At 44.8% G+C, this 27,990-nt stretch overlaps 1 protein-coding gene across 3 annotated transcripts in view; it reads left to right on the plus strand.

The window, feature by feature from the left end:
* cdc42ep4b (CDC42 effector protein (Rho GTPase binding) 4b) overlaps positions 1 to 27,990 on the plus strand; it is a 33,790-nt gene that overhangs the window by 4,021 nt on the left and 1,779 nt on the right. The window contains exons 1-2 of one of the 3 annotated variants that reach the window (XM_034570953.1): positions 3,399 to 3,690; positions 10,243 to 13,658. In XM_034570953.1, the coding sequence (XP_034426844.1) occupies positions 10,423 to 11,430 (1,008 nt within the window). In that variant the 5' untranslated portion in view covers positions 3,399 to 3,690; positions 10,243 to 10,422 and the 3' untranslated portion in view covers positions 11,431 to 13,658. Of the gene's footprint in view, positions 1 to 3,398; positions 3,691 to 10,242; positions 13,659 to 27,990 lie in introns of those variants that run through there. The other 2 variants (XR_004612192.1, XM_034570952.1) reach the window with 2 other exon arrangements.

The raw sequence follows: 27,990 nt of genomic DNA on the forward strand, positions 1-27,990 counted from the left end.
TGCTTTCCTAGAAACTTTCCTCTTAAGTAGCACATTATATTCTTATCTCCCTATGTGATAAAATGTATTATAATAGCTGATAATAATCCAGAAATTGTTGTATATCTAAAACACATTTAACCGCATAAAGATAAAATGTGTAAGAAAAATTATGAAGTTGAATATAATATGTTTAATTGTGTAAATAGAACTTTTCTTACTTCTTAGTTCTAACAATAGAGTGCAGCTCCATCGCCTGAAGCAGAACGTCTATGGAATACAGTTATTCTTTTATGAATGAGTTAACTTTCAACCTCCCTTACCTGTTGTCACTGAGTCAATATCACTTTAACCAGCAGAACTTTGGTTGCTATACTACATGTTGACTTGACTGCTCCATGTGTTGACAGCACATATGGTAGGTGGCGTGCAGCTGGCCGCCCTGGTCCCAGCGTCGCCCTGTTTACAGTCCAGCGAGTCCTCATTATTCTGTGGGACAGAGAAACAGGTGGTTCCTCTCTCGAGCGCACTGAAAAGACAAAGGAGGGCTGTCGGCGTAACCGGTGGTCACCTCTGTGCTCACAAGATGACAAATTCATGCCGGGGGAAACTAGTTCAGGAGACGGGAACGGTCACATGAACTGTTTGTGCGCTCTTATCGCCGCTGTCTGGTGACGACCCTGTAGGTTTCCTCATGAATAAAGACTCTTTTCTGTGCAAGCCACCAGAGGACGTTTCCAGGTCAGCTATCCAGTGCTGTGGAGGGACTATGGTGACGGGTTATAATACCTGGACAGATAAGCATCTCAGGCCTTTTGTGGTTTTTGTATTAAATGAATCACTGTAAATAGTGGGTGACATTCATGTGGGTCACCTTTTGAGACCCATCTCCTGTGTGTACGTGAGTGTGTCCTTGCGTGCATTTTCCTATCTTCCTATCTACCCACATGTGTGTTGTGTTGTTTGGGTGTGCCAGAAGGGTTTGGTTCTCGTCGGCCTCTGTATCACTTAGTTTTTTTTGTTCTTACTCGTCCATTGTCCTTTGTGAGACGTGAGAAACTTTGGCTGCCATTAGGGAACCAACAGGGTGTGTTGTAAGTGTGTGTGTGTGTGTGTGTGTGTGTGTTTTTTTTTTTTTAACTGCATGTTAGTGACTTGCGAGTAGAGGCCAACTTTTTCTGAAGACCCTTGAACCTATTTAATGCACTTGAACCGGGAGCCGTTGATAGACTTTAAACTTATTGTACACACACACACACACACACACACACACACACACACGGTTTAGGTTTATATACATATTTGTTAACACTGATTTATCGGCCTCCCTAATAAAAATGTTTTGCTTGCTCGTTTACAGGAAATCAAATACGTTGCCAAATCAAAGCACCACATGAAACGTAAAGGCCGTCTTTAAGAAAACCAAATCTGAGAAAGATGATACTGACAATACTTCAGAAGTGTCAGGTTATGGCTCTTTTATCATGTGGCCAACAAATCTTCAGGTTTCAGAATAGCCACGTATTACACAACGTCTTATTTATGTATTCATCGAGACATGTTTTGTCGTTGTTGCTGCTTTATGATGATCTGTTTTCCATGCTTTTGAGTTGCTTGTTCTATCTGAGTCCAACATCTGAAGATCATTCTTTACAGTTGACAAGCTGGAAACAGAATCTTTAATATTTTTGGGTTTGTTTTCCAAGTTGTTTTTAAGCCTCCCTCTGAAACACTTGGTTTTACGTCCCGTCTCTTTAAAGCCCAGTCTGCTCTGATTGGCCAGCTGACCCACTTTGGTGTGATTGGTCAACTGCTTCCAGCTCATGTAGGAAAATATGAACTCTACCTTCGTTTGTTAGGGGTCGTGCCAGAATAGCCGCTAGTCATGCATTAGGAAAATGCACTTCTGTGATGTCTTGACGTCACAATGCCCCGGATGTATCGTCTGGACCACTGAAGGGTTTTCTTTTGTGCAGAGACGCTCACATTACCACAAACTTGAGGCCTTTTAGCTTTGCAGAACTTCTATATAACCCACTTGAGGAAATCATGTCTCCTTTAGTTTAGCATGAACTTATCCGTCATGTGCATTTAGCCCATATAACATCAGCTGACTGGCTGATCAGTCCTCGTGTGCTTACTCCGACGTCCCTGGAGAGCCACTGAAGGAAGCTCTAACCAGATCACAGTGGATGTCGGTGAAACAACCGAGGACACAATTACGTTAACGAGGTGCTTCAGGAGCCGTGTACATGCATCAGTCTTTATCTCTCTGTCCTGCTCTGGGATTTTTCACCTCGTCCACTGTTGTGAAATTCTATTGTCGGGCTGGAGCGGCCATGTTTGTTCATCGCTCTGTGTTCTCTTTAGTCAGCTACTGTTTTGTTGTGTGCCGTCTATGTCACCGAAGTTAACACCACGGGGATGAAGCTGTTCAGTGTGTCGACTTCAGCCGGGAGGATGCTGATAAAACGTTTTTTTTAAAGTCCAGGAGATGTTGGAGAAAACGGTCACTTATCCTTCTGTCACACTGAGAAGCCTCCTGCTGATTTTACCAACGTGTGTGTGTGTGTGTGTGTGTGTGTGTGTGTGTGTGTGTGTGTGTGTGTGTGTGTGTGTGTGTGTGTGTGTGTGTGTGTGTGTGTGTGTGTGTGTGTGTGTGTGTGTGTGTGTGTGTGTGTGTGTGTGTGTGTGTGTGTAGGAGTGTGTGTGTGTAGGAGTGTGTGTGTGTAGGAGTGTGTGTGTGTAGACTTTGTCACACTGGCATCGGCTCACAATTTTGATAATTTGGCATATTTCCTCTCTCCAAGGTCAGTGCAAGCTAACTGTCACGGCGGCTACTGTAACAGGGCATTCTGTTTTCCCTTATTGTTTTTATTTTGGTGCAATCCTCGGTGGAAATTCTGCCTTGTTCCGTCGTCCAGCAGCTATTGGACGGTTGATTCAACCACTTGGCTCCGATCCGGCCCTCTGGTACCAGGCGTGACTGCTGCCTGCTTGCGAGAGACTGATGGGACGGGGATTTCAGTGATTAATTAGACGTGCACTCTCATGTACACGCCCTCACACACACACGCACAGGACAGTACAATCCCTCCACTGTAGGCGTAATAAGGGTTGGGGTACATTTCATGCAGGACACGGTGAAAGAACGTCTGTCACTGTGCTGGCATGACCGCGTGAATCCAACACCCTTCGCTGCCCCTCTGAGGGCGTGTTTCTCTTTAGTGCCTCCATCTGTGCCTCTCCTTTTGCAGAAGTCCCTGCGGTAGTGTTGCCTGTGAAAGGCCGTGCCCCCCCTCACATTTTTTTACCCAGGGTATTATTCATGCATTGGGAGGAGGAGTTTTTCCAAAACAAACTCTCAGGCGACTTGTTTTGGGCTTATTTCATAATCAAGAGACATGTTCATTATCTGTCTGTTTGTTTTTTGGCCCGGCTTCCTCTCATCCCTCTCTGGCTGGAGCGCAGCATGGCAGCCCACCCAGTATCTGACAAAACACTTTGTCCAGCCATGCAGGAGCAGCAGCTTTATAAAAGGCCACTTTGACTGGAAACAGACAACGCGTTTGGAAGCTTGTCTTCTGTTTCTGGATGTCAGGATTTGGACAGATTAAAACCAAACGCCCGACGGGGTCACGTGGGAATCGTGTCACAGGGTGAACCGGGGTCATAACAGCAGCTTTTTCAACACATCGACAGGGATAGAAGGTGGATTTCTGAGTCACACCGAGGAGGAAGGGGAGGTGATGGCTGGTTGGGAGGTTGGCTGGATTTTGTGTTTTCAGATGCAGGGCCGTGTGGTGTTTGCTGCCCTGAGCTCCTGCCACACAGCGCAGAGGGCTGGTCCAGGCTTGCTGGTTTTATTTGCTAACGCTGAACACGCTGCCCTTAATCCTCCTGTGGGTTTGTTGCTGTGTGTGCGGCCCTGGGGCCCGGGAGGTTGATACACTACACTTTACAAACACACACACACACACACACACACACACACACACACACACACACACACACACACACACACACACACACACACACACACACACACACACACACACACACACACACACACACACACACACACAGAGGGACTGTAGTACTTGGGTCCTGCTGATGAAGGTATATTTCCCCAACTCAGCTGTTTGAACTTGTCCAAAGCCGTTTTATATGAACATGAGTTTTCAGTTTGAAAAAACGGTGCACAACCTGAAACTTGTGCATGTTTCTGGTTTGTTGAACCTGTTTTATCTCTAACATCTTAGAATCTAAATGTGCAAAACCTTCCCATATTTGAATATTTGCACGGCTGCTGAAATTCTCTTAAAATACACTTTTCCATGGCGTCCTGCTACCAGCCTCTGTCTGTGCTGCTTCATTAGAACCTGCTTGAATAGCGTAGATTCAGGACATAATTGTGACATAATGGTGGCAGCCCCCCCCCCCCCCCACAGGATCTATACTTTATTGTTACCCTTTAAATTAGGTTTATTTTCAGCATTTGTGTTGCATACCGATTTGGGAAAGAACTGGTTAGAAGCTTCTTCAATTCCTAAATGCTTTAGGGAGCAGAGATTAATTTAATAGTGCCCGTGTGGCATGTGAGGACAAGCCCAGTGACAGCACCTCCTGCTAATTACGGTTTTATACAGGCCCGGAGGAGATTTAATCTGAAACAAATAATGTTTCTCACCGAAAAACAACATAATCCTTTTTAAAAACTAAAAAAACATGCAGTTTCTAAACTACCGTTGTCTGGAGATTTAGTACAAAACTATATACTGATAACTCATCAATAATATTGATATAATTCATTGAGGAATGATGTGAGTTGTAGAAGGAGATCCTGGTTGAATATTCATGCTGTTATTCTTGAAGCTTGTTTTAGTCCCGTGTCTCTGTCTTTCTTTATCTTTGATTGTTGCAGCGATGAACAAAGACTAAATGAGCTCCACATGGTCACTACCTGTCAAAAGCTCCACAAGATACCTTTTTAATGAGCTTAGCTGATTCATTCATTAGAGAAGCAAACCTGGTTATGGTGGTGATGACGGCCCCACTTCACTAGAGGGCCCCGGGAAATGTCTGGAGCGATTGAGACATTTGTGTTCTCTGGAAAATGTCTGAAAAATGTCCGGCCTTCGGTGTGCACGACTGAAAACAGTCAAGAGTTTCACATCCCTTTGTCAGTTTCTGTTGAGGATATTTCTGCCATTTGTCACGGAGGTTTAGCCTTGGAGCTATGTGACCAGATATGAAGTTGAACGGGAAGAACCGGTTCCTGGTGTCGCAGACGGAAAATAAGGTAGAAGATTAACTGCACCGCGTTATTGTTGCTTGGGAACAGATCAGTGCACTGTTATGAAAGTTTAATGTTACTGTATGAGCCACACATTCCTAGATCTTCAGATTCGAGTGTTTCAGGTGAGAGTGAAGCAAGGGTGAGGTTATTGTGTATTAACTACGCAGTGAGTTAAGGACAGTGTGTTGGACTGGAGGGGACATTCAGACACTTGAGCTGCTTTCACACATGCACTGGACTCTGTAGATCCTGTGTTTTCTCCGAAGGGGGTGCATGTGTGAACGCAAATGTCCGAGTGAGACGCTCCGCAGTTTCTACCGACTTTATCCCCCTGACCTAGTATAGTGTTCGTAGAAATCTTCGTCTCTGTCTCCTACATGTGTGTCACGTGCTTTTTCACCAGGAGATATTTGTTGTCGTCTGTTGGAAGTGTCATCACCCCACCCCCCAGCCCCCCCCCCCCCCCCCCCCCCGACTCCCTCACTGTGAATCCAGCAGGGGATTCCCAGAATCTGCAGAGGCTCTCGCTATGACATTTTGCGTTCACACATGCGACCCCTTCTGAGAAAATACAGAGGCTCTCTGGAGTTCAGTGCACGTCAAAGGGACAACTACCACAATAAATCATGGTGGGGCAGCGTAGCCGATAGTTAAAGAGAGAGAGACAACCATAGGACACAGGGAAGACATTTTAACAGGGGTGCAACAGTTTGACGAGAGACTTTGCTCGACTCCTTCTTAAGAGGTTTATTATTATCACGATCTCCTGCAACGTCGCCATATTCCTGTTGTCAGAAACACTCGACTCTGTGCTGCCCTCTAGATGATGTTTTGCTCGACCACGCTAACGTAAAGGACGTGGGCATGGACGTTTACACGCTTATAATAGATGTATCTTTTTTCATACGTAAAGGCAGCATAAATAAACCTTAAAACTGTTTTCCCTCTGTGCTTCTGCGATGGACTGGGGCAAAGGATTGCATGACGATACCGGGGGGGAAGAGTATCATATTATTTCAGTGTTTTTGAAACCACCCGCCTCCTCACCCCCCCGTGGGAATCAGATTTTTTTGGCTTCAGCCTTCGGGCCCTTGCAAATTAAGTTTGCCGACCTTTTTTGTCCGAGTTTAGAACTTTCCATTCTTATGCAGGCCCATTGATTAATTGATTAGCAGTGTCATAGATCCCGCTGGGTAACTCGTATATTCATTTGCATATCAATGTTGCTGACAATGGGAGAGAACAATGGAGGAGCTTCAGGCTAGTTCAAGGTTAAACAAAGCAGGACTTTTCTTACTGCTCACACAGCAGAGTCTCTGTGTTCAACGTTAGGACTTTAAAATGGACGACTGGGGACTTTCACCATGACAGGCCAAGAGTTTTATGTTGTGAAATATGCTAACACGACTTTCCTGTCAAACTATTGTTTACATGCACCTTTTTTTTTAAATAACTAAATTGACATTTTATTCTGTAGATATCAAATTAACCTGCCAGGCAGTAATTGCACTCTCTCTTTCTAAGTTTACCCGACTCTGTGTAACATTTGCATGGCAGCATCCACCTTGTTAATAAATGATCGACTCTTTTTCTGTCTCTTGTTTTAAAAAATTTAAATGCAGCCAAAAATAAAAAGCCAGAAACTCTTGCAGCCTGTGCCTGATGGTGTAACTTGGCAGCAGGCGAGCCGTGATTGGATGGGCCGTCCAAAGCCTCTTTGCTCTGTTCATTGAGTAGAAGGAGACAAAGTGGAATGGGATAGCCGAGGACTGTGTGGCGCCTGTGATCCGCGGGATTACAAGAGCGAGACTGAGCGCTGATGAGCACGCCGGTTGTTATGTCATTCTGTGCGCATCAGTCTTCCGGCGACATTAGATGCTCTTAATCATTCATGGCCCTGTCACCACTTGTCTCAGTTTGAGCCGGAGTCATGTGGCACGTTGAGCGCTCGGTTACATAAAGGCTTCGTCACTGGCTGGCACAGTGACTGAGGCAAAACAAGGGAGATGATGCTTCACCTCGCTGCGTGTGTACTTAGTGCTCCCAACACAAACAGGTTACATGTTGTGTTGCTCGCTGTGGTCACGGTTGTGTGACCTGTTTGTCTGTTTAGCCCAGCGAGCCTGTAAAAATTGTGCTGAGGGGGCATTTTTGCAGCGAGCTGAACTGGGAGGGTGTGAGCTATATGGGTGCAACAGGCCAGACTGGAAACCCTGGTCATCATGATGACTTTGGCAGAATTTACAACCCAGGACAGAGAGAAGTTCTCTATTTGTTAACACACTTAAGTGAAAGAACTTGCATTTATTCATAATAATTCATCCTGTACATTATCCTTCATACAATTACAAAAATCAGTTTTTATACCACTCCACATTGCAGCTATTTGGAGAATTGATCAATGAATAGCGATACGTTATTGTAATTGTTATTAATGTATTTTTTATTATTTACAATCTGGTCAGGTGTTGGATTGAAAAGATATAAACAGCAGAGGCTTGAGTAGATGTTAGTGCTTCTCATTGATTTGGTGAAACATGGTTAGATTTTCCTTGTTTCTTCCTTATGTGAAAGAGCTTTTATCATTATTAACATTAACTCTAAGGCCTTTTAAAATAATCTCTAAAACTGTATTTTTGAAACGACACAATGCAAGTGACACTGCCATTCTCCATGATTTATCTCTTTTAAAAGTACTGAAAGGCTAGAACTGAGTAGGACGGGACTGCCTGCAGGTCATACTTCATCTTTTGTCATGCTCACAATAATGGGGTCCTGATGATCCTGAGGGGAGGGGGGGGTGGTGAAACTATTCCTCATCAAACACCAAGGGGCCCCTACAGACATAAAATGGGCCATTTCCTAGAATGACTTAAGGTGTGAGGTTTGCACCTTTTTGATATTTGAGCCCCCACTGACATCTTTTATGCCGAGGTTGAATGTCTTCAAGTGACACAGTACATCAAAAGCATTCCCCCCCTCAGCCATGCAGCACTGTCTCAATTGTCTTCTTGCCCCGCATGTGACCACCAGGAAGGGTTAATCCATCTGAATGAGCGGATCTCTCCATGTAGGGGATGAAATCATTCTCTCCGTGTCTCCGTCAGGCTTAAAAAACAGGAAGCTTGCTCGGTAGCCCGGCGCTCGGCTCTTGCGTTGCCATAGAGAAATACAAAACTGTGAGCAGTGGGGAGTGACGTATCAGCTGGTGAGTTGTCTTGAGTGGTCAGTCACACATTCAGCAGCCTTTTGTGCAGCGGTTCTAATTGGCAACCACTCGGGGGCATAAAAAAAAGATGACGGCAGCTAATGGGTAGACCGTACTTCACCAGCTCTGAGTGCCGCTCACAGGGACTTCAGTGGCATTTGTTTCTTCTAAGCTATAATCTTGATGTAAGGCCAGAGAGCGGCTCGCAATTTGATGTACAAGCCCGAGAGAACACCGACGAGTCCCACCCCAACACGGCGTTCACGTAGATAAGCTCGACCAGCACAACTGACCCCGACCAGAACCTGAATACTTCCCAGTGCAGCCAGCCCCCCCTCCCCCCCCCCCCCCCCCCCCCCCCCCCCCCCCCCCCCCCCCCCCCCCATTAGCAACCACCAGAACCGCTGAAGACATCTTGAATGAAGTTGTTGAATATAGATGGATAGAAAAAAGATGTGGACAGAGTTCATTTCTCTTCATGGATGATCTTAGGAGCCAACAAAAAGCAGCAGTAGCATTTTTCCTCCATCTATCAAACCCCCCTCCCCCTCTCTGTTCCCTCTAGTGCTACAGTTGCCTTTCCAATTGAATGGCTTCTTGTCAGTGATGCACATGTTTTCATGGGTGACGTTGCTTCGGAATATTGTTGAGTGAAGCTCCCATTCATTCACAAGGGCAGGGAGGGGGGGGGGGGTTACGCATACAGGCATTAGCAGCGTGGGTTTGAAACTACTGAGAATGATGGGACTTCTGTCTGGCTGAAACAATTGAAGCCCTTGTTAATGTCAGTAACACGTGGGGGCCGGTGGACTGCAGCACGCACATAAGTGGGTGTTTTTAAATCGCTTCTCCATTCGATTCTGTTTTGAGATCATGTTCCGAGGTTTGCGTCAGCGGTGACTTGAGGACAGTTTGGTCTCAAGAGCTGAAAATGTCTCCGGATTATCATCTTGTTGAGTCACAGATACTGAAGGAAAGAACAAAGTGACCGGAGTTTAATCAAGAGCACCCTGTTGTCTTCGTATTACAAAAAATAGAGACACGGTGATAAACTGAGGCAGCAGTAGACAAAACAAAATATTCTGCTGGTGGGGATCAAATGTCGCCTTCAAGGTTTTACAGTGAAAGGTCCAGAAATCAGGGGGAAAACGGATACGTAGGAGTGGAAGTCGATCCCCGCTGGAGAAATGCTGTAGCTCTTCATTCTTTTATGCCTGCCAGCTTGAACTGCTCCAGCTCCCAGTATCCTGTGTCTTGGTGGTTATGTAACAGCGAGGGGCCTAAATGGGAACTAAAGCACAGCAGTGATCGCAGACACCACAGCCACTTGGAAAACTGAAATGTGACAGCACAGCAGCCCATAGAGGAAGGATTGTACCAGGGGATTTGAATGGGAGCCTATTTTTTCCTCGGTAAACTTTGCTGGAGTTATTATAACCGGCTCACAGTGAGGTGAAGGTGCTGTGAACTTTATACCAGAAAGATTTTCTTTACCATTACATAAGGCCTTCAGAGTTCAGGATGTAAAGCTTTTGCTCGTTTCCAACCACTCGAGCGAGGCTTCACTCTGAAGACCTTGCAAAGGAAAAAGCTTCCATACAGATGCAGATCAGGACGGGGGAAGTCCTGTGTCCGTGATAGTGAATAGACTTCTCTCTGCAGAGAAGTATTTAAAGTGATGTGCATGTTTCCACATTGTCTGCCAAGGTGCAACTGATTTACATCGGTGCTAATGTTCCTCCTTTCTTCTTCATAGGTCGATCCAACTGTGGAATGAAATCCGAGCTCGAGGACCAGAATGGCTGCCCACATTAAACACCTGGAATTATACTTGCTTTGACAACATCTCACACAACCGCCAAAAAAACTCTCTGAACTCTCCCGTGCACCTTCACAACCTGGTTTGACTTCTGCCTGCAAGCGAGAGGCTGCCATCATGCCTATTCTCAAGCAGCTGGTGCACAACTCCAGCCAATCGAAGCGGCGGTCTCGGGCCGACCTGACCGCCGAGATGATTAGCGCTCCCCTGGGGGACTTCCGCCACACGATGCACGTGGGCAGAGGGGGCGACGCCTTCGGGGACACTTCGTTTCTTAGCACCCGATCGGGGGAACCTCCGAGGGAGCCAGAGACAAAGCAGAGCTCCCCGGGGCCCAAACCGGGGTTGCTGTCCCGCACCTTCAGAAGCAGCAAGCGCTCTCAGTCAGTAAACAGAGGAGACAAGTACGAATACAATACGATGGCTCCCTCCGGTGGCTCATCCAACTATGTGAAAAACGCCATATCCTTACCTTACCTAAACGAGGAGGACACGAACAGAAGCAACCACCTGACGAAGAGCGTTTCTTCCAGCCCCATGAAGAAGCTCACAGAGATCGACAGCAAGCCGAGTAACGGAGCAGCAGCGATGGCGACGCTCGATGCGGAGTTTGATGAGCGTAACTTTGGCGAACTCACAGATTTGCCTCCATCCATGCCCAGGGGAGGCGGCATGAAGCACGCAGAGTCTATGATGTCCTTCCACATCGACTTGGGGCCCTCCATGCTCGGAGATATCTTGAGCGTGATGGAAAAGAAAGGCTGGGAGGAGGACGACCTCGGCTACGAGGAAGGCAAGAGCAGCGAGGGCCGCGCATCGCCCTCCCTCATACCCCACATCGATGATGATGATGTGGAGGAGCAGGCCCCTGCGAGGCCACCCCGCAGCATGTACCAGCAGAAGGCCGTGGTGGACCCCTACACCCCGGAGCTACAAACCAGAAGCAACCACCACAACATGGATAGCTGCTCTGTGTCCAGCGCCGGCTCGGCCACAGAGGAGAAAGCTCAGTACCACATCCACGACGGCGACACGGACAGTGCAAAGTACAGTTCGCCACGTGGGGAGGAGGACAGAGATTTCACCTTCATGGACGACGAAGATGATGATGAGATCCGAGTGTAGACGAAGCTGCTCTGGCCAAACAGAGTTTTCCAATGACACTAATTGAGACGACGAGGTGTCGGGGCAATGACGAGCTGGGAAAAGGCTGGGGAAGGATTTGGAAGCAGGGCCACATCTGTTTTAAGCTTCTCGTAGAAACTCTGCACACTTTGTCAACATCATAAATAAAACCAATTAAGCCTTATTCACTGTGCTGTAGCAAGGAGATGTGAGCAGAGTGCACGCTGAGAGTGCACTGGGTCACTAAGTTGCACTCTCCAAACTTCTGGGTTTGTTGATTGTTGCAGTTTTTTTGCACCATCAAACCCTGGACTATTATTATTATTATTATTATTATTATTATTATTATTGCAAAATTCGGTTTTTAAAAAACAAACCGGCTTCTGTCGTTGAACTCTGTCATGTAAACTCTCAACTGTGCATCTGCAAAGAGGAAAGAAACCAGCGAGCTGCTGGTTATGAGCTTCAGACTCGTTTAAAGAAGTAAAGGGTAACCACGAGGTTGGAGAAGTGTAAACCCAGCTGTCAATCACATGGATATCACATTGGGAGCGTGATGTGTGAGATGAGCTGACGGACGTGCGGGGGTCACACTCTCACTGTGGATCTGTTCTACACATTCTGAGGGAAACGGCGAGAAGTGAAACTCCCGATGTCTTTGTAATCGCTGCGTGTGGGAGTGATCACGAAGCTTCATTTGCCAAGAACAATGTTTTGGCATAGACACTAAATAGAGAAAGTTGTGATTACTTTTGTTCTCGTCTGAATTAATGGGAGGATTTCTGCCTTTTTGTTTTTTACTATATTTTATGTACATATAGTATCTGGAGGTCGGTCTTCACAGTAGCTTGTTGTATTTGAGGTAGTTTATCATTTTGCGGCTGTTTTCTTTGGCAACTTCTTCGTATTTATTCATTAACTCTCACAAGGGATGGATCAGTCTTAACGTGCACTGCTAGGTCTTAAAACTTTTGATTACAGCTTTTTTCCGATGAGATTAATTTCTTACAGAAACGTGACGGTACCACACAGGGAGAGTCGGCTTGTTTGCATCCACCAGGGGACTTAACGGCGAGGACTAAACGCATCACTTCTGCAATCGCTATCATGCTAAAGCTGCATTAGTTGATAATAGATTAAGGAAATCACTCCATGGGGAGTGTCTGCATTTTTTAATTTGCAAAAAAAACAATAAGAATTGTCAGAAGAGTTTTGTACGTGTTGTGTGTCCTGTGCTAAAAACAGGACAGAGGTGGAGATTGTGGGGAAACTGTGTGTGTGTGTGTCGCGTCTGTGTCGTCACATTGAAGTTGGTCGGATTAGCAGGTCGGCAGAGAGACGTAGGAGATGTTTTGTAAAGGAGTCGATGCAGTAGAAACAGGGTCAAACTGTCCAGCTACACATCCTGTCTTATTCGCCACGTGTCCACGTTTGTCTACGAGGGCAGAGGGAGGACGCCGCAGCATGAGCAAACACTTATCAGAGAGCAGCTACTTAACAGTTCGGGCATCAGGTGTGACCTCGACACGTGATGATAACCACACTCCTGCAAACAACCCGAATCACACAGTGGGACGAGATGATTAAATCAACCAATCATCTGGCCTTTCCCGGTCTTACTCATTAAATGTGTGAGATTATCGGCCCCCCCCCACCAGCTGGAACCGGCCCAGGAACAGCAGGGTCAGGAGCAGACAGGTGGGCAGCTGGTTCTTTTTGGGTGTTTTAGTTGTTTTTTTACAGCGCCGGCTCGTTCAGCCGTCTCCTCCGGGTTCCCCCTCAGTTATAAATTAGGCCGAACGAGGCGTACGTGTCCTTTTTTTTTTTTCGTGTCCGTGATTAATGTCTGACCTTTTTTATTTTGTGTTAGAAAGCTAATTGCCACGTTTGAAAAATGGGAGCATTGGATTTCCTGTTGTGGCGCTGACGCCAGGGGGGCGTGTCCGCAGAATCCGGATGCCAAGCTTTTTCTGCCTCTGGGTTCTTTTCTCTTTTTTTCCGACATGAACAGGTTGTGAGAAGTTGTGAGATGAAAAGCAACCTGGAGGAAATTTGCCAAGTATGTTCTAGCCATGTTTTTTCGGCTGACGTTAGGAGGTTTTTTTCGTTTCTGTGTAGATTATATGCAGTATGATTTGAGTCAGGTCGCTTCAGGGGCCAAATGACCGCTGTCTTTTTACTTCCTTTTGGATCCATTGTGTAATATGTGGTTCGTGGAGCAGCTGCAATCCTTCACAAAAAGAACCAACAGAATCACTCCCTGTCCGCCGCCGTCTTAATCAAATCATGTAAATACAAGTTGTGCCATTGATTATTACAGAAAACAATCTTTGCCATCAGCGGACTTTGTGGTACGAGTGTGGGAACCGGACAAATGTTAGTGGCTTTGACACTAAACTGCATCTGTGGCCAAATCGTATTTGCACATTTAAGAAGAAATTCCAATTTTTAATAGCGAATTATTGCAAAGTCTGAAGTATTACTCTGAAATACTGTCTTGCGAGTGTCTCAACATTCTGGCGTTTTCCGTGTGTCTCTGTGGGAAACGCCTCAGTTAAACAGAAGAAACCATATAAAGGAATTTGCAAATACATTCTGCCCCAGGTCGGCTTTAATGTTTCCCGGAATCCCAACAGCTGCGGGTTTGGTGTGCGGCAAAAAACAAAAAAAAAAGATAAGGACTGTAAGAAACAACTGGCTCAAAGTTCAGCTGTAGAATGTGTTTCCTTTTTTTTTTTCTATTCAGTGGCTGTAGTGTTATGCCAAGTATGTACTGTTTTCTCTTTCTACTCCTCACTCTGGTTTTACAGTATATTAATATATTTACTTTTCTCACTCTCCTTTTCTTTGAAATAACAGCTATATTTTTCAATAAAAAGAGAAAGCTGGTAATCTTTAACTAAGGCTCCGCTGGTTTTTTTTGCTTCATTTCTATAGGTGCAGTCCCGAGGAGGCCGCCTCATTTTCAAACTCCACACGATTCCATTCAGATTCTGCTTCTAAAAAAAAAAAAAAGGGAGAGTGCTCACTTAAACCTGACCTTGGAGTCGACCCCGAGAAGTTTTCAGTGAGGGAGCTGCCGAGAGAGTTGCAGCCACATCGACAGTTTAACAGTCACCCACTCAAAGTGGAGGATTCTACATAAATAACCCTGAAATGAAAGATAAAACCTTGTGGAACAGATTTCACACCACGGACAAGATGAGTCTTGTGTGAGCTACTGTAAGTGGAGCCCTCCGGTCTGACGCTGATTTTTAATACGCCGCACAGCTCGGTTGATAAAATATGAAAACACTTACAACAATGACACGCCGTGAACCCTGCGAGAGTTCCGTAAGATTAAAGAAGCCGTCCAAACTTTGACTCAATTCATTTTGTGTCTGTAATAACATCCAGTATCAGCTCCATTATTCCAATATTGAAGCACATGTACTCAAGCACTGCACCTCAATACATCTACGTGACAATTTCCATTTCATACCAGACTCCACTTGTTCAATGGGGCAGCAGAAGGTCTCATCCTGGTAAAGAAAGTAGAAAAGAAAACTATACCTGGATTTTGACCATTTATCTGGATTCACCACAGAATGAATCCTGGTTCTTCTCTGGGTCATGTTCCACCCATCCACCAAAGGTCATAGAAATCTGTGAAGAAGAGATTTGTGTGACAGATGTGGTTGATTTTCACATGAACACTCATCAGTAATAATAAAATAATATAACACTAAAAGGTCCCTTATTTTATATATTTTCCTGGCGATAGTTCCAACTTGTGTGAGATTTCAAACTCAGGACTCGAGGTGGACGAAACTCAAACCTTCTAATTAAGTTAAAGTAGTAAAACTGCAAAGTTTGATGTAAAAGTCCTGAAAGAAAAACGCCACCTCAGTTGAACTACATATGAATGAGCACCAAATTATACTTGAAATTAAAACTCCTCATTGTGCTTAATGACAAGTTTCTGAATAGCCTGTAAAATGACTGGACTGTGACTAATGTATTAATATTGTTCTCAGTGGCTTTTTCTATGAAATACAGTAACTCTTAATTCAAGATGTGAGATAAGTGAATACACGGGTGTAGAAGTACCAAAAAATGGAAGTACTCAAGTACATGACTTGAGTAATTGTACTGAGTTACTCTCCTGCCCTGAGATTAAAGCTCCGCTGTCCCAGTTTCCCTCAAATCTCCATGAAAACTGACTCGAACTCCAGTAGATTCAACCAGTTTGATTCAAATGGAAACTTTCTGTTTGGTTAACGAGCGTTTAAAGGCGGGCTACTACTGCCCTCTTCTGTCGATTTCAGGTCACTGCAGGGGAAGCTCCTGGAGTAGTTTTCTGCAGAAGACACTCAAAGGATATATTACATATAGATATAGATATGTACAACCTTTCAAACTACAGAGGCAAGGGAGATACATGTTGATTATTCTACAGTTGCTGCAGAGCGATCATCGTTTTTGTAAGAATTCCATCTCTGCACCTTTTCCCTCTGAATAAAAATCATTTTTGTCAGGTTGCCTCAGCCGGTGTGTTGCTGTTGTTCTTGCTGGTTCAGTGTTGGGACAGAGGGGATTTTCCTGCCAGCACACGGAGCTTAAGCCGATTCCTCAGGCACGTCTGTGCAGGGACAAACGAGTTCTTCTGTGATTTCAATCCTCATTCGCACCAAATGAATAAAAAGAAACCCACAAAAACCAAAACACAGCCTCTGCAAAGTGAAAGGATCCAGAATTGGCTGCGTCATAATGCAGCACTTTTATCTGTGAATGTTCAGAAAAACATCGCAGAGATTGAAGATTTTCACTGAATCATCTCAAACAAAGAGCTTTTGGTGTTTTTTCCTTTTCTGCTTTAGATTCAAAATACAAAAAAGTATGAAAAGATACGACTGTTTTCATGAGTGTGAAATAAATATACACAGAATTGCATGTGTCTGGAGCCAGTGTACAAGCTGCAGTTGTTCTTCTTCCTTTTCATTATCTCTCCAGAATTACTCACCCCTGTATTTTGTTTCATGAAATGGCCACAATCAAGAATAATAATCCAGAATTTCTTTCCTTGTCCTGCCACAAAAAAAGTCTCCTAATGGCCAATTAGACTAACAGCCCAGTGTTCTGCCTTGTCATTTCCACAACGCAGTAAAACGTGCACACAATGTCCCCACGGGCAGATGAGAGGATTTCTAAATTGTACTTCCAGTAATGTATCTCCTTTATTTGAGTCTGGAGGAGGACAAATTGCCCGGATCAGACCGGTGACTCACCGCATTGGAGCAAGTCGCTGTTCTCGCCAATGAGATGAAAAATTCTCCTGAAAAATGTATATCTGTGAGCGATGCTCCAAAGGTTTTCCTCCTGTTTGTGGTTCTCCATCCACGACACAGGTCGTTGTCTTATATCCGCTGAACATCTGCATTTATCAGCCATGAAAACATGAAGCTGTTTGCTTTCTTTTATTGTTTTTATCTGTTTAAAACCTCGTCGGAAAGCTGCTGTTGTTGGAGAACAAACTTTTTAAAGTCAAGACAAGAATCTGTAGCTTTTCAATGAGGTATTATTAAAATGAAGGTCCAATAACATTGATATAGGTTTTGTGATTATTTCACTTATTTATAGTTTATAATATGAATCATGAAGCCATTTGTCTTCTTTCCATTGACGTTGTGTTTGAATCATGTTCAGGACATTTAAAGTTAATTTCTTATTCAATTTAAAATGAAGTCAACAAACTAAACATCCCATTTCAGAGAAAGAAGTAGTTATCTTGACGTATATATCATATTTAAATCTAATATATGTATTACAGATTTTAGTTTGTCACTTTTAAATGATTTAATTTTGTTATAATGAGAAAAGATTGAGATAAATGGCCACACAAATATCTGTAGGTGAGATTCTGTTTAATTTAATTGTATGTACAGTATCTACTTGTGACCACTAGATGGTGCTAGTTATTTTATGTTTTGTACTGTGTTGACACTTCCTCCTTTGAACCAGTGTGAACTTTTTATGTTGTGTAAAGGTCAACACAAGTTTCACAGCTGCACGTCACAGCTGGACGCATGGAAGTGACGAAGGGATAAGACTTGTAATGTGTTGATTTGTTATTATTATTGTTTCTGCCAAGTTGTGTCTGTTTATTGGTTTATTTGTATGTTTGTCAGCAGGATTACGTCAAAACTACTGAATTCTGGTGTGAATGTGGATTAATGGGGTTGATCCAGGTTATTTTATTTTATTTTATTATTTTTTGCTGACAAATAAATGTACATACTTGGCAGAGGCTGAATCAAAAACCTGAATTTGGTGCCGTGTAATTTCTGGGTCCAGAATTGCAGTGTGTCTCTATCTTGATTCTTGAGATGAACCTCTTAAATATACCATCACTTAAATGCACATGGGAAACAAACACTGAAAATCTTTGCCAGACTCACGGACGTTCATTTCTGCCTCTGTTTAGTCTCGGCAGGGGCGAGTTCCTTGTGATCTGCGATGTTAAACTGTAGTGAGACAGAAACATGTTGTCATTCAAGTGCACATGAAGCAGTAAAGACATCTGTAGGAAGAGAAATCAGTGGAATGACCCGACTGAGAGTTCGTCTGCATGCGATACAGGAATTTAGTCTTTTCTTTTATTATTCTATACGTGAACATGATGGGAGTTTGCCGTGACCGAGGTGCGATTGCTGCGTGGGATTGAGAAAAACAAACGGGCTTCAAGTACAGACCGTGACTGAGGGGTCTGGAGCCGACCACATGCACCTCCAAAACTTAAATATTTAGTTTAGGCGTCTGACTCAGCCGATTAATCTTCTCAAATGAGAGCGTGGTCAAACAAACCAGGATGGATACACAACGAAGTCGGCCCCTCAACGTGTGTGTAAGTGTGCGTCGAGTTGTGAGGGAGCTTTCTGCAAAGGTCGTCCAAACACTGACTTCCACTCCACCGAGGAGAATACAGCTACATGTGTTTCATCGAAATATTTCAGGGGTGAGAATAATAAAAAAAATCTGCTGTGTTTATAACCTCGGTCAAAATATAGGCAGGTTTTTGAAAGGTGTTTGAAATTATCCATCAAGTCCAAGTCAAGGTCTGGGACTCATAAATTACAATTAATGAGTCTGGCAGTTTTTTTTTTTTTTTCCTACAGTCATCTCAGTAATTTTTCAGCTGAGCAAAGCACATTTAAGTGAGGGGATAACAGGGGCACATTAGGGGCCTTCAGCGCAGCCCCCCCCCCCCCTCATGTTGAGTGGTTGGACGAAGCCTGTTCTCAAGCTCGGGGAACCAAGTGAGACTATTTTCAACAAATGTGTTTTTATCGTCTATCCATCTATCCATCTATCCATCTATCTATCTATCTATCTATCTATCTATCTATCTATCTATCTATCTATCTATCTATCTATCTATCCATCTATCTATCTATCTATCTATCTATCTATCCATCTATCTATCTATCTATCTATCCATCTATCCATCTATCCATCTATCTATCTATCTATCTATCTATCTATCTATTTTCATCACATTTTTCATGCCTTACTTTACTTTACTATAATCTCGATTAGTCACCTAGCCGCTGTATTCACAAAAGCACAAGAATAAAAGACAAAGAGTGAAATATATCTACCTACTAATTCCACAAACGTCTGATCTCCATCATACCAACAGCGTTGATAGATTAACTTCCTGTTTAGCAAGTTTTCTTCAAAGTATAAGCACAACGTTAATTTTGTTGCTCTTCATATCGAACTGAATCACCGAGCTTTTATTTTGAAATGTCACAAACTTGGGTCTGGGGATTGTGTTGATAGTTTTGAACATGAACAGTAATAAAGCAAATTCAGTTTCACTGTATGCAAAAAAACATTGACTATTAAAATCCTCACGGCAGATAAACCAGGTAGGATGAACACAACATGTTCTAACTTCCCTCTTCACCATAGACTTCATATAAAAAACTAAATGCGCTGCACACAAACAATAAGAAAGTTGGGGTCCATCGTAGAACTGTTCGAGGGGTGGCTCACTAATAAAGAGGAATATTTCCAAAATGGCTCCGCAGCATCAACACAGGCCGAACAAACATTACGTTTCAAACAAAGTTAAAAGTTATAATAGATAGAATTCAGTTTGTTTGTAATCTAAGGATTCGAACGCGATCTGGACGATGCATCTTCATTTTAAAGTCACTGACAAAAGGGGTGAGACACGTTTGACCTTTTCTTTGGTTGGAATGAGTCCAAAGCAAAGCCGGGTTCAGACGTAACACACGGTACAGTGTGGCCTTGGATCGTGGCGTGCTGAGGAATGCATGGAGTAGTGCTGGATGTGATTATAATAATGGCACTTGGTAATGTGGTGGGCGCTGGTATGTTGGATATAAAGAGCTGCCTGTCGCCCCTGTTTAAGTCAACACTAGAGTGTGAAGCCTTTTGATTTTTTTTACTACTTTCAAGCAGTGTTGGTGTTTCTGAAAAACCTGCTTCTTTGGCCTGTGACTGGACGGATTGTTCTCGGCCTTAAGTGTTTTGTTTTGCAGGGAGTTTTGGCGTCGGGGTTAAATTTCCGGACCAAAACGTGTGTGAAATAAAAAAGTTGTTGCCAGGAGAGACCTCCCGTATTAAAAAAAAGCTGTTAAAACACTTGTTGTGTTGGAGATATGGAATGATTAGACAGTGAATGTCTCAGGAATGTAAGGTCGCAGAGTCCTGACATTCTACAGCTTCACTGACACAACACATCCGCTCTGCCACAACAGAAATACACAATTCCGCTCAGTTTCCTCCAACCGTTTCCTGCTGTCAGTCGAAGGGTGCAGGCCGACACCCTCCTCTTCCTCCCTCGCAGGGTGGAGAGGGTCAGCTTCCTTCCCCGGGAGGAAGCTAGGATGGCGCGAGCGTGGGGAGGGGGGGCCCGTGGCGTGCTCCATCTTTTGCCCTGGGAGGAGGTGGTAGCCCCGGAGGAGTCCCGATATATTTACACAAAACACGGGCGTGCCCCGGCACATTCTCTCCCTCTGACTGAAAAAAGCTGGGGTGGGGATTTCAAAACGTTAGGAAATGGACTGGACGGATGCTGCACCGCTCCATCATCTGCACCTCCCTTTTCCCTCTGGCGTTTATTTTTTTCACGTGTATGTGTGTGTGGCTGAACCGAACCGCGGAGGTCTTCCAATGATTTGGGCCAAAGCTTCCGGATTTGAGGGGCTACGCTCCTAAAGCCTCGTGTGGACTTGACTCCAGCTCAGAGGAGCCTGATATCCTCGGCTCTGGCATCGCTCCACATTCTGCATCCAGCGCGTTCCCGATTTTTTAATTAACGTCAGCTTACGACTGCTGAGATGCTGCATAACTGTACAGTCTTTTAGTATTTGCAAATGCCGAGGAGCGGTTCAGCCGTTGCTTGGGTGCGACGTAATGAAATACAAAGCATGTAGTAACTGTAAAAGAGGCATTTTCTGCAAAGAGGACAAAAGGGGACACAAAGGTAAAACGGTCGTCTGCTTCACAAGTAGTGAAAGCGATCCACGAGACAGACTGTCGCCAGAGCAGAGATTCACGGGAAAGGTCAAGTACTGAAGACGCTAAATCAAATTGCTGAGATAATAGCCTAAAAGGCCGATATCTCCATTTCGCCATCGTTACACTGTCGAACGTGAGACGGCGAGAAAGAGACGCTGAAATCCCAGAGTCTCACGGGTTAATCCCACACATCTGTGACCTGCCCCTGCATTCTGGAGCACTTGAGAAGTTGGTCCTTGGTGCTGCTCTCAGGGATTTCCTGTAGGATGCGGTGCTGAATCACTGGGTTTGCCCCTGGAAGTCATTCCATCTAAAGGAGGGCTGAGTGTATGTGGATGACGAGGCCGGAACTTAATGGGATTTCTTTTTCATCCTCCTCCACAAGGGTTCAGGGGCTTAAAATTCATACGGGAATAAATACACGGCAAATCAAATCCAAAGGTGTAGTGTTGTGTAGAAGACAGAGAATTCTTTCTGACTTTACCGTCTATTGTATTTCTGCATCAGAACCTTGAAAATGGAGCATTAATGACCGTTTATAGGCTTGATTCATAATCCCTGACATTTACTCAGCAAGCCAAGCCGGCCCCACGTTGACTGACAGCCCCTGGCGGATTAAAGAGCCATTAAGCCACAGCCAGCAACCCCTGGCTGGCAAATCCCAGCCGTGCATCACCAGAGGACTGCAGGCTCCTCGCGTGGTTTGCCATAGCGATGGAAAAAGTGCGGTCACTAAGTGCAAAGTGGCAGTAAAAGACGTTTAGACGCTGGAAAGTTGGTGCAGAACGGGAAGCCTTGCAAGCGAGCGTGGAAGAGTGAGGTTTTTACTGCAGAGGACGGCCGCCAGGTAATGAGCTCAGACATTGATCCGGCCTCAGAGGGATTAACATTCTGCTAAGGATGTTTATGCTTTGTTGGTTTGAATAAGCAGTCAACAAATACTCAAAATTCTATTATATAATCAAATTGAGAAGAAAATAACACAGACATTTGATTGTGGAAGTTAATATTTGACCGCGTGACATAAATTTAACAACAAATAAATAGTGGGAGACGGTTCACATGCAAAGATTTGCTCTCCAAGAAATCTAACAAGTGCTCTTACATAATACTTGCATACTTGCAAAATATCATGGAAAAGTTGTATGCAAGCTATGCTAAGCTACAGTTAGCCTTTCATTGCAGCAGTGGAAACCTCACGGCACAAACAGGAACTCAAATTAACATGGCCTCACTCACTATTTCTATATACAAATGGCATTTGAGCGCAGGATCAGAATAGAGTTTCTCAAAAAGAAATCCGAACCCCTCCTTTAAACTGATTGAGTCGTTGCAGCGAAGGCGTAGATGTGACCTTTGACAACATAAACAGGTCCTATACTTGAACTGAATAATGCGTCTGCATGTGACGCATATTTGCATAAATCCAGGATCACATTCCAGCGGCTGTGAATATGCAGGCGGCATAAATCATGATGACTCTGACTGTTCGGTCTACCTGTCTGATTTCCTGTCGCCTGCTCGCCGCTGCACGTAGAAGCACATGATCAACGCAAACACACACCAGCGTCCTCTTCGTATTATTTAGGCGGCGAACCTCGTGGCTTGCAATAAAACCACACAGTGAATTTCGGACATGTTTGGGGGGTGTATTTATAAATTGCGAGCCCACCCAGCCTGGAATGCTTCGGATGCTTTGGGTGTTACCAGAACTGGCACCAGTAAAGTCCAGCAGCATTCCTGGAGGCATCAGCGTTACAGCGAGCGATGAAAACATCTTGCAACATCTTGTTTAGGCCTCGTTTATTGCTAGAAACATATTCTATTGTATTCAAATCAGCAGTTGGGATGTGGAGGTTTGTGTTATTGACATTTAAAGTGGCCCGGGTGTGTCTGCAGCGTGGACTGATGTGAGTATATGTCAGGTCACCACCTTCCTCTTTAGCAAACAGCTCTTATTTCAAACACACGCAGACTTTCCATTCCTCCGGCCGCGGTTTCAAATAAAAACATCCACTGCACTTATTTTTAGTGGCGTGACACTTCATCAGAAACACACTCTCTGCAGCACGATGATGGGAAACCAGTTATAAAGACGTTTGGGGAACTCGGAGAGGAACGTTACAGGAGCTGTCGTCTGAGCAGCCGTCGCACCGTCCTGGCACAAATCTCAATTTTCTAAAGAAATCAAATTTTTAATCAGATCAGGCTTCCAGATGTGTGGCTTCGTAAATTACTTACCTCATTACGGGAAAATATCCGCAGAGCCGGACCAATCAGAACATGTGTTTGATATATAATCATTATATTTTACTTTTAAGGGATTAGTTTGACATTTAGGGAAATCAAAGTTTTTTAGACCATTGATTTGAGTTGAATAAGAAAATGTATTCCACTAACTTATGGTGCTATAGAGCCAGAGGACAGTTAGCTTAGATATGTTTAGCGTAGCATAGGAGAAGAGGCGACATATCAGGGGATGGAGCTGGTGTATTATTGACGGCTGAGTCTCAGCCGTCAATCATGATGTTTCACACCGTTTTTACTGCATCAAATAAGTAATTAAAACCAAACTTACCTTACTTGGACTGTTTTAGTTTTGTCCATGTCCCATCCACTGACATGGAGGAGACAGGGGTTGATAACCTATCCTGCAGCCAGTCATTGAGATGCTTTGGCTTCACTTTTGGGAACACTCTACGCCTCAAATCAAAAAGTAGAGAAACAAATGAAAAACGTATGAAAAAGACTTTGGGAGGATGTCATCAACGGCGATGAAGAGGAGAGCGGGATGAACTTTACCGAGCAAGAATTTAACTTTTAAATAAAAAAAATTGTGATTTAAAAAACGAAGAGGCACTAATTTAAATTTGCATTTGCAACAACCTAACAAGGCCAAAAGTAATAATGCGCCGTGGAAACAGTTGAGTGATCCAATTACACTTTGGCTAAAACCGAAGTTTGGCATCAACTGCAACTCAGGAAACTTTTATATAAAACTGCGTCATGTGACGTGCAGTACGAGAGCATTACACACAGCGTCGCTCAGGATTCACTCCCTCTCCTCTGTTTTATGAGTCGAGGAAAAGCAAGACCAGGATTTAGACTCAGGAAATTAGATCTTAAAGGGCAAATGTTCTTTGTCCTTTATATTCAGTTCGAACAACAACAACAGCAAGTCAGGAATAAAAAGGCCACAAACCTGAGGTAATGCATCTGTGAGAGTAAACTTTTACAGTTTGCTTCAACATCATAAATTAAAGTTCACTGCAGGATGAGAACTCCCTGTGCGTGCATGCAGATTCCGTATAGGTGCAGATAAATCACCTCCTTCTAACTATGGAACAGAGTCGTTTTTTTAAATTGCATGCATCAAAGCTTCTTGTTGTGTATTCAACTTGTAAACAATGTCCTCCTTTGTGAGGGAGCGTGTTGTCCCTGTGAGGACGAAGCTGCTGCCCTGGCTGCTCCTCATTACTCCTCTAATGACAGACCAGGTAGCTCCAGCACACTTTGCTCCCGAATCCAACCTCTGTGTTTGTTTTCACTTCTCCTGCCATCGCCTCTCCGAGTCCAAACCTCCCTTTCCCCATTATTTCTACCCCTCTTCTCTCCCTGGGCTCCCTCTCTCCTCCTGTAAAGAACGTCCCTTCCTTGGCATCCTCTCCCCTCCTCTCCCCTCCTCCCTCTCTCTCTCTAATTGTCCTCCTTCAACTCCTCGCACAACGTTCGAGAGCCAAACATTTTCAGACAGCAAAAGCCTGCATGATCTGCAGGACGTGGCTGAAATAGTCCAAAAAGCAAGGAGGAGGCAGCGGACAAAGGGAGCAGTGTTCCACTCGTCCCTGCAGATGGACAACAGGGAGCAGCAGGGAGCACCTCACATTTGACAGGACGCACTTTTCTCTCATGTCTCCTATCACATGTATTTATTATTGTCGGATAATTTCTGGTTCCTTCTCACTTTCTGACCTCTTTATCTCCCTCATTCTTCCTCCTTCTTATCTTCCTTCCACCAGACAGACAGACAGATGTCCTCTACGTCCCCCCCCCCTCGTCCCACGTCTCCTCCGGATTTTCCAAAAAGGCTCCTGCAGCCCCGTCCCCACCCCCTAATGTTGACAGGAGCCACGCCCAAAGGACAGAGGGACGGCGGGGGGGAAGAGCACTTTTATAAATCTGCATTACATCATAGCTGCTTTCACTGAATTCTGATGTGCACAGTGAAACGAGCGTGCACCAATTTGCTAAATCATTTTTGAAGGTAGCAGCGTCTGCAGACTGAGATGGGAGCAGCCACAGTGGGACTGTGGTATGATATCAATTTGCAAGGTGGGAGAGTGTCGCCGGGCGGGTCCGGCTCATCATTCTCTGGCAGATGGAAACAGATTCGGAGGATGGTTTGGTTTAACTGTGACACAGCAGCTCTTTGTGTGCCTGCAGCAGACAGGGGGCACTGGGCTGCTGTGCATGGCTCAAACAAAACCTCCAGCTAATAAACAGTGCAGCAGCAAATCTCTCATAGAGGCAAACACTCACGCAGCAGCACCCCGCCTGCAGACCTTCTAAGGACAAGAGAGGACTGTGTGATTTATTTCCTGTGCCGCTGCCGTGATCACGATTACACTTTTGTACACAGATACAGTTCAAGCCGGGACCACTGGGCTCTCAGGCCAATCGGCTGCACCGTGCGGCTGTGGGCTGTCAGACGTTAATCACTCACTGTAAAAGTGTCACAGACTGGCGTGTCTGTGTATCTGTTGTTGCAGGATAGTAACAGCAACAGCGCGTCTGCTGATTATCAAAGCAACAGCACATATTCGTGTTCTGAAGCTTGTCATTCACACATTCATTTGTTGAATCAGTTGTTGAACCCCCCCCCCCGTCCCTTTGTTTTTGTGGTTGGTTTGTTTGTAAGCAAGATTATGCAAAAGCGACAGCAGGGAACTTGGTGGAAGGATGTGATGTGTGTCAGAGAAGATCCCTTTAAACTTGGGTGTGGATCTAAGATTTTCTGTTTAATTTACTTTAACATTCTGAGGGTGTTTTATTTACATTTTCACAGGGAATAATTCATGAATTTTGATGAAAATGTAAGGACGTTGTTGGGCCATGGTGGAGTTCTGCAACTCTACGTAGTTCTAGTCATTATCTAGTTAGTTTGTGAAGCATTGCATGATATATAGCTCTCTAAATCTATATCTCTGGAAATTAAATATATGAATGTTTTGTTGCATTTTTAACAACTGTGGGTCCATGTATGTGTCGACTGTGCGCTGATACAAGCAAGAGGCCGTTAGTCATAAATCTGGAGCCAATCCCAGCTGACATGGGGCGAGAGGTGGGGTTCACCCTGGACAGGTCGCCGGTCCATCACAGAGTCGATGTACAAACCGGGATTCAAACCAAGAACCTTCTTTCTCTAAGGTCACAGTGCTGACCACCTGTTGATTAATCCTTGGACATTAGGTAAATTGAAACGAGCCCAAACCATACATGCAGCATTTCAACATGCTGGGAAAGCTGTGTGCCATTTGTCTGCTGCTGAATACGCGTGCATGCCTCTGCACACCACATCTGGAAATGTTTGTGCGTCGGTGGCCATGCATCCAGCCAAGCAGACGGATGAATGCATGGAACTGGCTGAGCGAAGACCCATCCCCTCATATTACTTCACCATAATGAGTCGTCACAGCCGCAGAATGACTGCAGACGACCAAGCACAGGCTCCCACTGATGGTGGTGTCTGCAGGGGGGGGGTGTAAAGAGGTTCTCCAATGTGAGGGGGGTGAAATCCAGTCCCGGGTGCAGCTGTGCCCCTGTGTCCTCAGCAGGCACCGTCAGCTATGTGGGCACGTGATGGCCGTGCTGCAGGGCGAGAGGAGCGAGGTAGTAACACATCGAAGGTCCTCCTCTGCTTCCCGCTCCAACGTGCAGCAACGTGCGGTGCGGTCAGAGGACTTGGGTGGTCGCCACAAACGCTGCATGGAAATAAACTGTGTGAAACAACAGAGTTTACCACAGACACATGGGGTTACGCACAGACGCAGAGTCGGAGCCCTGGCAGCAGCCGTGGAGAGGACAAAAAGAAAAGATACTGAAACAATGACAAGTTCTTATGAATTATATCTGGATTTTTACAAATGTTTAACAGTTCAGCTTTGTGCATGTTTGTTGGTGCACTTTTGAGAATCAGCTTCCAGAAGTCCTTTCTTGTGTAGCCATTAAAATAAAGATCTGCAGATTTCCTTAAAATCTCCTTCACATGCTACAAAATGTGTAACATGTCTCTGTCGGGTGAAGCCCTGACTTCTAGGCACAGTGCAACAGGTCTGATCTTTCTCCTGGCCTCACTTTTGCTGACCTTGGCTCCTCCCATTGAGGTCAATGTGCATTCCCAGCTGCCGCGGCCCATCCTGTCCACACACAAGACGAGGGCGTGTGGCTGCCGCAGATCCACGCGAGGGGGCCGACTCGCAGCCCGTGGTGCCTCTCACGTGGCGCGTACACCTGACATGGCAGCTCAGTACATGCACACATCATCACAATCACAGTCAGAACGGCGGGTAATGAGGGACATGATGGCGATCGGGGGTTGGGGATTTGACAGAGGAGAGAAGTCGTTGAAGAAGCTACCACTTGGAATTCCACTGAGACATTTTTACAGCTCAGCTCACTGTGTGGTGCCAAAATTGGGAACCATGACGCCCATAATTGTCACATGCCTGCTCCATTTATTATGATACCCTGGCAACACGGACGCCATACCCGTTACCCACAGTTTGATTCTGATAAACACGTCCAACATCCCAGGGCCCAGAAAAAGGTGGAAAAAGAATCTCAAAACAAATTGAGAAGTTCCATTTGCATCCATCTATGAGACGATTGAGTTGCCAGCAGAGATAAATGAATTTCTCTCATGTCTGCTACTTACACTAACAATAGTTCCATTCTGCTTCAGTCCAAATTTGGGAGAAGGAGAACAATTTGAAAGCTTGTGAGGAGCTGTCAACCAGATGCCTTTGGCAT

This window comes from Hippoglossus hippoglossus, chromosome 19, assembly GCF_009819705.1.
Source record: "Hippoglossus hippoglossus isolate fHipHip1 chromosome 19, fHipHip1.pri, whole genome shotgun sequence".
Taxonomy (NCBI): Eukaryota; Metazoa; Chordata; class Actinopteri; order Pleuronectiformes; family Pleuronectidae; genus Hippoglossus; species Hippoglossus hippoglossus.